This window comes from Durio zibethinus, chromosome 6 (genome assembly GCF_047325235.1).
Source record: "Durio zibethinus cultivar Kanyao isolate XHJ-2024 chromosome 6, ASM4732523v1, whole genome shotgun sequence".
Taxonomy (NCBI): Eukaryota; Viridiplantae; Streptophyta; class Magnoliopsida; order Malvales; family Malvaceae; genus Durio; species Durio zibethinus.
Genome location: NC_143167.1, coordinates 7,310,928 through 7,323,600, shown reverse-complemented (window position 1 = coordinate 7,323,600; position 12,673 = coordinate 7,310,928). Strand labels below are relative to the sequence as shown.

Sequence of the window (12,673 nt, the reverse complement as noted above, 5' to 3'; positions counted from 1 at the left end):
TAATAATATTTTAATATTAGTCAAAACTAAGTATTAATTTAATATTGTTTTATTGTGTAATAATATTAAATTTTAATATTAATAATATTTACTTTTATTTTAGAAATATTTTAAGATTAACTATTAATTTAAGAATGGTTGAATATATGATAATATTTTAATATTAAATATTAATTAATAGTATTTGAATATTGAATAATATTTTAACATTTAACAATGTTATAATATTTAATAATATTAATGATAATTTAATAACATTTTAATATTAAATAATAATTTAATAACAATTTATTATATTATATTATTTTCAAATATTAACTATTTAATTTATTATTTTAATATAGTAATTTATTTTAATAATAATTTAATACTAAATATAAATTTAATAATATTTTAATATTTCATAATATTAAATATAAATTTAATAATATTTTAGTATTTTAATGTTATTTAATTAATTAAATTAATATAATATTAATTAATCATAATAAAAATAATTAATTAATTATTAGAAGGCAAAATTGAAATTAATTAAATATACAAGAATAAATTATTCTATAAATAACATTTTCAATTCTTGATGAGATAAGAATTCGATGAAATTATTACTCATTGCTAAAAAATAAATCAAATAATTGAATAGAAAAAAGTATAAAATTTTTTAGGGGAATGAAATCACAATTCTATCAAACCGAATATGCAGTAAAAAAAAACATAATTTTATTAAAAAAATAAATACATTATGATAAATTATAAATATGCAAACATCTTGACAAAATTAGATGTCATCTATCAATATTATTGAACTTCATGAGGCATATATATTATTTTTGTTAAAAGTTTTTTATTTTATTTTAAACAAACCAAAAAGTGATTAGCTTTGATTTGATTCAAATTAAATGTTATATATTTAAATGAAATTTTTTCCAAATGTTATATTTTGATTTAAATATTTAGCTAAATATATAATATGTTGTAGCATCTTTTTATTTTTTACTTTTTTATTTATGTTTAGAATTGAACCACTTTTTAACTTTTTTTTTTTCTTGGGCGAATGCATGTAACAACCAATTAATATTTTTTTTGTAGCAAAAAAAACCATATATTGAAATAATTAAAAAGTTATTTTATTAGCTATTTTGATAATCAATTTTAATTTTTAGTACATTCAACTATTTGGAGAAAAATGTTTTCATTATTAAAGCAATTAACTTTTTATAAGGTATTATAAAAAAGAAAAGAAAAGGAAGTGATGAAACTTAAATCATAATGATAAGATATTAAGAATACGTTTGGCACATAAAATTTGTTGAATGATAAGATATTAATTATCTTATCATATATTTATTATACATTTAAATAAAAGAATTTGATTATCGTAATGATAAGATATTATTGGATTATCACAATGATAAGATATTAATAATACGTTTGGCACATAAAATTAGTTGAACGATAAGATATTAATTATTCTATCATATATTTACTATACACTTAAATAAAAGAATTTGATTATTGAAATGATTAGATATCTTATATTAATAGGATAATTCTATCATTTGAAAAAATAACAAATGTTTTACAAACCATAGGATTAGATAATTTATCATAATTTTTAAATAATAAAATTTATATTTTACCTTTAAATTTAAAAATCTAAATTTCAAATTATCAAAGATTTAAAAATATTATGACTCCCTAAATTTTCTTAAAAATAAGCAAGTAATTTGTAATTCAAACTTTAATTTTGTTAAACTATAAGCTATAAACTTTTTTAATAAACTTTTAATAAAAAATAATATATATAATTTTATTTGAATTTATATATATTTATTATTTATTTGATGTATCTATTTGTTTATAATGAGTAATTTTTTAAACAAAAATTATTGAAGAAATTTATCAGTTAAAAAAGTATTTAGGCAACTTTTAATTAATTAATAAATTATCTTAAAAAATAAAAAATGAAAAATTATATCACTTGTGATTACATAAAATTCAAATTAATATATGAACAATAATTTTGATTAATAAAAAATATTATCCTATCATAATCTTAATTTTACATACAACAAACATGATAAATAATAAAATAATATTCTACATAGTTTTTAATTTTTACATATACCAAATATAATATAAGATGATATAATTTAATTTAATCATATTTATAACATTATATTATCTTATTTTATCATAATATTATGCATTAAACATAGCCTAACTAAATTAAATAACATTTCTCAATATATTGAATAAACGTTATTAACAATTTTAAAATAACAATATATAAACATTTATTTTATTTATCGTACAATACATAAAAGCATATATCTTTTTATCGAACAATAAATAATCATCAAAGTTAAAATTTTGCATTTTAAAATACATTATTTTATATTATATAATTTACATAAATATTTATATAAATAATTAATAATATAAGTATAAAACTATCATCTACGCATCGCTAGAGCTTAAAGCTGATAATATATTGATTACTATTATATAATATTAATATTAAAATAATATTTAATATATATTTTTTGGGATTTAAAAATTTTTCATGTGAGAGTAATTTGGTACCAAAAATATGTCACACCTTTCTTTTTAATTTTTTTTCCTTTTTACATATTTAACAAATAATTTTGAAATTTTAATATTTTGGTAATACCTACGTTATATCAAGATGATGTCATATGTCAAATCATTTAATTTTTTGTCACATTTTTTAAATTTAATAAATGTTTTTAAATATTTGGCCCATTTGGTTTTATTATTAAAATATGATTTTTTATTATCTTTTAATTTAATACTTTAAAAAAATTAACAAAGATATTAATATCACATTCATATTTGATTTTTTTTTTAGTTTTTTAAATTAAAGATACAAATTATTAAAACAAACTCATCATTCTAATATAACTCAAATTTTTTCTTTTTGTGTTTTTTATTTTAAAAATTTTTCTTTGTTTTTTAAATTAAATTATTTTTTTTAAAAGTCAAGAATGTGTACATGACACCATATTTTATTTTAATTTTTAATTAAATAAATTTTATATAAAAAAAACTGATCTATTACATAAATTTTGGTAATTTTGACTCCTTAAAAGATCCGGTCAGTGGCAACCCCTTTAACTTTTTTTCCTTTTTCATTTTTTTCAATTTAGTTTTTTTTCTTTTTCTTTTTTTTCTATATAGTTAATTAATTAGCTATTCAAAAAAAAATAAAATTAAAGGGTTCTCTTGATAATATTGAGTAAAAAAATATTTTTTAAACTTTTATATTTGTTGAGGATTTTTTTAATTAATTATATGAATTTTTTACATTTTGATATTGTAAAAGATCTTTTACATGTCATCTTATCCGATAAGAGTAGTTTGATTTAAATCTAGATTAGAAGTAAAAGGATTTTATATTTATATATATATATGTATGTATTCATTGATTTTTATTGAAAGTTTTGTATTAAAAATTTTGATATACAACACAGCGGGGGGCATCCACCTGATTATTACTAAAAATTGGGCAAATTCCTTTTTTATTGCCAAGTACAAATTTCTTGACTAACCTTTATTTACATGATTGGAGGTTAAACAAGTCATTCGATAGAAAGAACATTCCATCAATCTAAACCGCTCCAAAATTTTCAAAAATACATAAAAACCCAGCGGGACGAAAATCCAACGGCATCGAACGGCCCAACAACAGAAAAGGAGGGAAACAATATCAAACGTCCGATCTCACAGCCTTGCCCTTCCCCTCTTTCCCTATTTAAACCCTCCTTTCTTCCCCTCCCCTTTCCCATCTCCACTCCTACACTCTCTTTCTCTCTCACTCTCTCATCCTCTGATTCGTCTCCACTAGAGCTCGTACCCCGTGAGCCCCAATCCCTAGATCTATTTTTTTACTCAATTATTTCATTTCATTTTATTTTATTTTTACTTACCATTTTTTGATTTTCGCAGAGATTAAAAAGTTTTCATAAAAGATGAGGGAAATCCTTCACGTACAAGGAGGGCAATGCGGGAACCAGATCGGATCCAAGTTCTGGGAAGTGGTCTGCGATGAGCATGGCATCGACCAGACCGGACGATACATAGGAAACTCCGATGTGCAATTGGAGCGCGTGAATGTTTACTACAATGAGGCATCTTGTGGAAGGTTTGTGCCACGCGCCGTGCTCATGGATCTTGAGCCGGGGACTATGGATAGTGTGAGAACTGGGCCTTATGGACAGATCTTTAGGCCTGATAATTTCGTGTTTGGGCAATCTGGAGCCGGGAATAATTGGGCTAAGGGGCATTATACTGAAGGAGCTGAGCTTATTGATGCTGTTCTTGATGTTGTTAGAAAGGAAGCTGAGAATTGCGACTGTCTCCAAGGTATAATTTTGTCATATTTATTTATAGATTTTTAACTTTTTTTTCTTTTAGTAGTAATATTTATTTGTTTGTGTGAATAGGTTTTCAAGTTTGCCACTCTCTTGGTGGAGGAACTGGTTCCGGCATGGGCACCCTCTTGATTTCAAAGATCAGAGAAGAATACCCCGATAGGATGATGCTAACTTTCTCTGTCTTCCCATCACCAAAGGTTTCGGATACGGTGGTTGAGCCTTACAATGCCACCCTTTCTGTTCATCAGCTTGTTGAGAATGCTGATGAGTGCATGGTGTTGGACAATGAGGCTTTATATGATATCTGTTTCAGGACTCTCAAGTTAACCACTCCTAGCTGTATGTTTCTTTTGTTTAAATATATGACTGCTACAATTTATTTGTTTATTTGTTTATTATTTTGCAAAAAAACTGGTTATTTGTGTTGGTGTGGTATCTTGCATTTGTTCCATTAAACTTCAGCTCAAAACTTTATAACTGATTAGTACAGTAACTTTGTGGAATGTGTTCCAGTTGAAGTATTTTGTAGTCTTTGCCTAAAGTTTTCTTATAGTGGTAGTTTTGGTTAAATTCTAATTGATTATGTGATCATACATTGTTATTGGAATCGGAGATAATCTCAAATGGTATTTGAAGGGAACGGGAGAATTATTCTGGTCTAACGTCGATTTTTCTATATTCCATTGATTTGGTTATCTTGTGAGACGGGAATTCCTATACAGTGTATAAAAAAAGAGGATGGCCTTGGCAGAGTAGTCCTCTTCTTTTGATATGTGTATCTTGGTCTACTATATTCCTTTTGCTCAAAAAAAAAAACAAATTAAATTCTTTTTTTAACTCATAAGCAAGGATTGGTTAAGAATTCTGGGGTTGTTACTCTGAAAAGTTCTGTAGGTCTTTTCCTGATGCTACATTGCTATAAGGCTAATGCTGAAGTAACTTTCTTTTGTTGAATGTAACAGTTGGAGATCTGAACCATCTGATCTCTGCAACAATGAGTGGTGTAACATGCTGCCTTAGGTTCCCTGGTCAGCTCAACTCTGACCTCCGGAAACTTGCAGTGAACCTTATTCCTTTCCCTCGTCTGCACTTCTTTATGGTTGGATTTGCTCCTCTCACCTCACGAGGATCTCAGCAGTATCGTGCTTTAACTGTCCCAGAACTCACCCAGCAGATGTGGGATGCTAAGAACATGATGTGTGCTGCAGACCCACGACACGGTCGCTACCTCACAGCCTCAGCCATGTTCAGGGGCAAGATGAGCACCAAAGAGGTTGATGAGCAAATGATTAATGTTCAAAACAAGAACTCTTCATACTTTGTTGAGTGGATTCCAAACAATGTGAAGTCCAGTGTCTGTGATATTCCTCCTCGGGGCCTGTCTATCTCAGCTACCTTCATTGGTAACTCAACCTCCATCCAGGAGATGTTCAGGCGAGTGAGTGAGCAATTCACTGCTATGTTCAGGAGGAAGGCTTTCTTGCACTGGTACACTGGGGAAGGAATGGATGAAATGGAGTTCACCGAGGCAGAGAGCAACATGAATGATCTTGTATCCGAATATCAACAATACCAAGATGCAACAGCTGAAGAGGAACTTGAATATGAGGATGAGGAGGAGGAAGGTGTTGCTGAGTGAGAGATATAAAGGCTGTATGCTACTTTATATTGTGAAATGTGGTAATGCCTCTTTATACTGCTTGAGAATTGAAAAGTGGCGATTTTCTGCGTGTTTGAGTAGTTAAATATGTGAAAAGCTTTTTGTATTACTCTTTATGTTTGAAGTCTATCTCGCCTGGCCGTTTTATTCGTTTTCTACAATGAAAATTAGTAGTATTGGCTGTATCTGTTATTTCAAGTTATATGTTTGTTTTTCCTGGTATCATTTAAGCATGTACTGGTATTTTCTTTTTCATCATTTACTTATCTGGAAAACTACAGGAATGTTTTGCAGACCTTGGCATGTAAATTATGTACATTTAGTAGAGAGATTTCTTATCACCTTTGTGTTTGTGGAAGGATGTCCGTTGGAGAACATCTTTCTCACACGGGGCTTCTTGGCAATTACTGAAGCTTGAGATATATAGAGGCTTAAACTTGTCATTGGCTTGTGCAACTATCTTGATTTATATAAGCAATTAATTAGAAAATAAAACAAGTTTTCATACTGCTGCCTAACATTGTTATCCTGTCTAGATTAGAAGTTTTTCATGCAAAAAATCGGAATGGACCTGGCGAATTGATAGCCATAAAATTTCTAGTAACAGGCAAAGGCTATAAAACTTCTAGTAACAGGCAAAGACTATAAAACTTACAGTAACAGGCAAAGACTATAAAACTTACAGTCTTACAGTCTTCTAGTAATACGAAAAACCAAATTTGATTAAGACCGTGTCAGGATTCAAATAATCTCAAATAATAAAAAAAAAAAAACAAACGCAAATTAAATTAAAGCTATAAGATTCAAATAGTCTCAAATGAAAAACATATATAAAAAAAAGACGCAAAAAAAAAACAAACGCAAATTAAATTAAAGCTATAAGATTCAAATAGTCTCAAATGAAAAATATATATAAAAAAAAGACGCAAACTAAATTAAAAGTTATAAAACCTGTACTCTTCTAGTAGCACGAAAAACCAAATTTGATTAAGATCATAACACTTTCAGCACTAAGATTCAAATAATCTCAAACATCAAGAAAAAGCGAACTTGATTATTATTATTTTTTGACATTATTAAGGTTATGTTATTAATGGGGTAAAAAAAACAGACGCAAACTAAATTAAAAGCTATAAAACCTGAACTCTTCTAGTAGCACGAAAAACCAAATTTGATTAAGATCATAACACTTTCACCACTAAGATTCAAATAATCTCAAACATCAAGAAAAAGCAAACTTGATTATTATTATTTTTTGACATTATTAAGGCTATGTTATTAATGGGGTTTGGTTGAACATGCTTTAAAATTTTGGAAAAATTATTATACTCTTCCTATCATGTCAATGTTGCACCAACGAGTTATGCTTCAACACGTAATTTAAAATTGTTATAACTTGATAAAAACTATATTGCCGCAATTACAAAAAATGAGATTATCATTTATAATTTTTTTTATTATAATGTTATCCAATTATAATAAAAAAATTATGTAGGGATCTATCATTTATAAATATAAAATTTATATAAAATTTTAATGAATCTTACAAAATTCTAAATCATAATTGATTAATTGTATTACTATTATATTATAGAAAAAAATGCTCCCATTAATTGAACAAAAATGTTCTTAATAAATGAGGAAATCAAAGACAAAACTAGCAAAATTATGAAAGGAACACAACTAATGAATCAAGATTAGAAGAAGTGGAGTTTTATGTTAGTACAATATTATCACAAGTTTTGGGGGGCCCTCCCTAGATTCGCCCCTGGTGTAGATCATAATATGTTGAGTTTATAACGGAACTGAACTTAGTTTTACTAGGGTGAAGACAGCTGAGCTCAAATCAAGACGTTATAAATTTTGGAGTTGGATGATGCCAAACATCGCCTGTGATTCACAGCATACAAGGATGGGTAATGTCTTTGGGATGGTTAATGAGACAATAATACAAATATACATATAGCTCTAAGATCTTGACTCTTGAGGCATGGAAAACGATAAAATAACCTAACCCAGCAGTCCTACCATTTGAGGTCTTCGATTTTCATTACCAATCACATCAACCTTTGTGGAAATGTCCCTTAGAAGCAGATTCCCACATTTGTACAATATGCTAAGCAAACGGCTGTCAGAGACAGGTAAAGAACAAACTTCGAAATAGGGAATAAACAGTTATTCCTCATTTTGGATACTGTTACTCCAAAATGAGGAATATACTATCCAATGAGTCCTTAGAGTTAAGAATAAAGCTGGGGGCTAGAATCTCTTTCCATTCCCTTATAAAAGATCAGCTGCCATGCCTTGAGTTCAAGGCAACTTACAGCTGACAAGCAATTGAAACATTCTAAGTTCTCAATCCTCAAAAATGGTGACTCCAATCCCCCTGTATTTCCTTTTACATTTCTTCTCCCCCATCCCTCTCTCTTTATCTATGTACTGAGTACTGACTGACTGTTGTTTTTTTCATTCAGGGTTTGAAGAAAGGTGGATTCCGAGCTTGCAGTTTTGTTTTTGGTAAGAAATGCTCTTAAAAGCAGCATATGCAGTTTATGATTTACATGGTAACTTGACAAGTAAGTAATTCATGTTTGTCTTTTGATTTGTAGTGCTTGGGGTCCTTGAGAATATTGGATTTGTTGCTAACATGGTTAGCATGGTTCTGTATTTCTTTTTTATGATGAAACTTCATATGCCCACCTCTTCAAATACTCTTACAAACTTCTTGGGCTCAACATGCTTGCTTACACTGTTAGGAGGCTTCATTTCAGACACTTACTTGAACCGATTGTATACAATTTTGATATTTGGATCACTGGAAGTAATAGTAAGTTTCACTATATCAAAGTGTACTGCTTCAGTTTATATAACTTCAAGTACTTCCTATGCTTATATATTTCCTCAATCTTTTTCTTATTCATGCTTTAATTTGCAGGGACTGTCACTGCTTACCATTCAAGCTTATTCAAAAGATCTGCGGCCTGATCTTACTTGCCAGAAGGATTGTGTCAAAGGTGGCATAGCACTGATGTTCTATGGCTCGCTTTCTCTATTAGCCATAGGTGCAGGTGGAGTTAAGGGTGCTCTTCCAGCTCTTGGTGCTGATCAGTTTGATTCCAAGGATCCAAAAGGAGCAAAGCAGCTTGGAACCTATTTTAATTGGTACATGTTAAGTACCACTTTTGGAGCAGCAATTGGTGTCTCATTCGTAGTGTGGGTCAGCATGAACGAGGCTTGGTACTGGGGTTTCTTCATGGGCACTATGGGTGCTATCATTGGATTCATTGCAATTGCCCTTGGAAAGCCATTTTACCGCTATGTACCACTTGGGAGCAGCCCTCTACTGAGAGTAGTGCAGGTTTGCTTTCCCACCTTCTATCTCGCTCGTGCTCATATAGTACGTATTATGTATGATTCCTGATAAGAATTGATTGTGGATTGTTCAGGTTATAGTGGTCGCGGTCAAAAACCGAAGGCTTTCATTACCAGAAGACTCTGATGAACTTTTCGAGATCAATGATAAAGTTAGAGATCAATACGATGAAAAACTCTCTCATACCAATCAGTTAAGGTAAATACCATGAATCTGTTACTCACTTAATCGAAAGCTACCAAACAAGTAATCAAATACTCCTCTTGACAGTAGCAAATGCTTGAATTGATGAGCTTATACTAAAACGCAATGTCACTTGTCAAATAAGACCAATTTAGTAGATAGAGTTAAGATCTTAACGAATAACATCTCTGCTAATTAATTCATGTGACTAAACCAGTTCACTAGACAAGGCTGCCATTCTTCCTCAAGGGACTTCTCCAGAGCCTTGGAAAGTTTGCACGGTAACACAAGTTGAGGAAGTGAAGGTTTTGACAAGGATGTTGCCCATCTTAGCCAGTACCATTATAATGAACACATGCTTGGCCCAATTGCAGACATTCTCAGTGCACCAAGGGATCTTCATGGATCCGTATATTTTTGACAAAAAATTCCCTTCAGCATCGATACCAGTAATTCCTCTAGTTTTTATGATTTTCTTAATACCAATCTATGAGTTTCTTGTGGTCCCTTTTGCTCGAAAAATCACTGGACATCAATCAGGCATCACACAGCTTCAGCGGGTTGGAGTTGGTCTTGTCCTCTCTATCGTATCAATGAGTGTCGCCGGCATAGTTGAAGTTAAGAGGAGGGATCAAGCCATAAAAGATCCATTCAAGCCTATTAGTCTATTCTGGCTTTCCTTCCAATATGGAATATTTGGACTAGCTGACATGTTCACAATTGTAGGACTAATGGAGTTCTTCTACAAGGAAGCGCCCGCTGGGATGAAATCACTCGCTACTTCCTTCGCTTGGTTATCTCTATCATTTGGCTACTTCTTGAGCACTGCCTTTGTCGACATTATAAACAGTGTCACCGGGAAGATCGCTCCAAGCAAGAAAGGGTGGATAGAGGGTGATAACTTGAATGCCAATAATCTCAATCTCTTCTATTGGTTCCTAGCTGTCCTCAGCACCCTTAACTTCATTGCCTATCTGTTTTGTGCTTCATGGTACAAGTACAAGGAAGAAGACACAACAGAATCCAAGACTGAAACAAAGACATAAGAATCTTTGAATATTTGTTGCATTAAGGCACTGATAAGAGAAATAATACGTGGCAGCAGCATAACAACAGAGTCAATAAGTATCTCATAATCAGTTTATGATTTTTTTTTTTTTGGTTTTTTGGTCCTTTTATTTGATGTGCATTGCTTAAGGTTATATATATGTGCTGTTGCGGTTCAGTGCAAATGTAATGCCAAAATTCCTGTATGTCATAAATAAAATTTTCTGCATTATTCTTAAATGAATGACTCGAAAATTTCGCACTCTAGCATTTGACTCAATGATTGGAGCATGTATAGACATGTCGTTTGATGCCTTGAGCCAAAAAAAAAAAAAAAAAAGACTCAAAAGTTTCAGTGAAGTGATCATGCTTCTAAATTCAATCTGTCAGGCAATCTAGGAAGTACAAACGCTGGCATTAGAGTTGTCCAAAGAAAACAAAATCCTTCATTGGACACGGCTGAGCTAGCATTGCTCCAGGAAAGTTAGTGATGCAACAATGTTGTCTTTAGTTACCAGGTTCTTGCACCTTAATTAGCTAGCCGCCTCCCATGCTACTCACAAGTCAACGTCCGAACATAGTGAAAGGGATCAAGGTATTGAAGCATGCTGACATGAATAGTGCCAAAAGTACATAATTCTATAGGTATATCATTTTTTTATTGATAGGGATGATTAATTTAAGTTGGTGAAGAGAAGCTTCTAACTTAAAAACTCATTTTAAAGTGCTAATTATGGATTAATATTGCTGTTGGGTTTGCTTTTCAAAACTTATTTGTTAATTAGTAACTTTTTAAAGAAGGGATAAAATCAGTCCAGGAACATGATTAAGAAAGAGAAATCTGCTAATTGTGAAAGGTTCTGCTAAATTTGCTGGTTTGAACGTTTTGTTGAATTACTTGTTACTAGAGGAACTTGATGTGCTTATTTATGTAGTATTTTTTTTTACATCTGACCTTAGACTATATAATAAGAGATAATCTTCTTTAAAAAAATAAGAAAATTTTTTTATCATCTCATAATTTAATCTGTCTGTTCAAATGAAAATTTTGAGATTTCAAGTTCTAACCATTAAATATTTCATAAATTGAACCCTATAAAAAAAGTTCTAATCATTTTATAGTTGGATTGGGACATTTTCAAAAGGTCAAATTGAATTATTTTACGAAATTTTAAAATTTTCCTATATTATAATTTATATAAATTTAGTTATCATATTAATTTGATTTAATAATTTTAATCTAATCACAAATTTATCAATTTTTTGTCATTAAAAATACTAATGTAACCATTAAGGACGTTGATTTTGCTAATGTAACAATTTAGATAGATGAAGTTAGTTATTAAATTATGTAAATAGTCTTTATACTCACATAAAATTTAAAATTTAGTTATTCTAGTATAATTTCATAAGAAATTTTATTCTTGTACAAGTTGAAATTAATAATGTTTGAATAATTAATAATAAAAATTATTTTCTACCTTTTTAAAAAATTAGATTTTATTTTTTAAAAAAATCAAATCTAAATTTTTTAGAAATTTTTTATATTTTTAAAATATTAATTTAATATTTTAATTTTTTTTAAAAATTATATTTTTGAATTCAGATTTTTAAAATATTAAATGTACTTTTTTTAATATTTTACTTTTTAAAAATAAAAATCATTTTTTGAAATTTTTTTTTTAAATTTAACATTTGATTTAATTAAAATATTTTATATTTAATATTTAAAATTTTGGAATTTTTATAAAAATTTCTATATTTTTATTTTTATGTTTATCTTAAAATTTTGTACTTTTTAATATTTAAACGAAAAATATATAAACAAATAAATTATATAGAAGATATGAGTTTTTAGAATTTGTTCTTTGCTTTATTTGAAGAGGAAGAGCAAAAAAATCTAAGATAAAACAGAAAAAATAGCAAAAGACAAAAAGTTTTTGATTCAGATTTATTATTTACTTGAAAAAGTTAAAAAAAATATGTAAAAAATTTTGAAAATTTATAAATCTT

The 12,673-nt window shown here is 29.0% G+C and overlaps 2 protein-coding genes across 2 annotated transcripts; both read left to right on the top strand.

Annotated features, from left to right (window-relative positions):
* Positions 1-3,689: 3,689 nt before the first annotated feature.
* On the top strand, positions 3,690-6,279 carry LOC111284854 (tubulin beta-5 chain). Its single transcript, XM_022873899.2, has 4 exons — positions 3,690-3,880; positions 3,970-4,386; positions 4,467-4,736; positions 5,360-6,279. Exons 2-4 carry the CDS (start codon positions 3,993-3,995, stop codon positions 6,034-6,036), a joined length of 1,341 nt encoding a protein of 446 aa, XP_022729634.1. The 5' UTR covers positions 3,690-3,880; positions 3,970-3,992; the 3' UTR covers positions 6,037-6,279.
* Positions 6,280-8,246: 1,967 nt separating this feature from the next.
* On the top strand, positions 8,247-10,897 carry LOC111284282 (protein NRT1/ PTR FAMILY 4.5-like). The gene is made up of 6 exons (XM_089762026.1): positions 8,247-8,428; positions 8,532-8,574; positions 8,667-8,884; positions 8,993-9,415; positions 9,504-9,628; positions 9,831-10,897. The coding sequence occupies exons 1-6, from the start codon at positions 8,426-8,428 to the stop codon at positions 10,657-10,659; spliced, it is 1,641 nt and encodes a 546-aa protein (XP_089618152.1). The 5' UTR covers positions 8,247-8,425; the 3' UTR covers positions 10,660-10,897.
* The last annotated feature ends 1,776 nt before the right edge of the window (positions 10,898-12,673 follow it).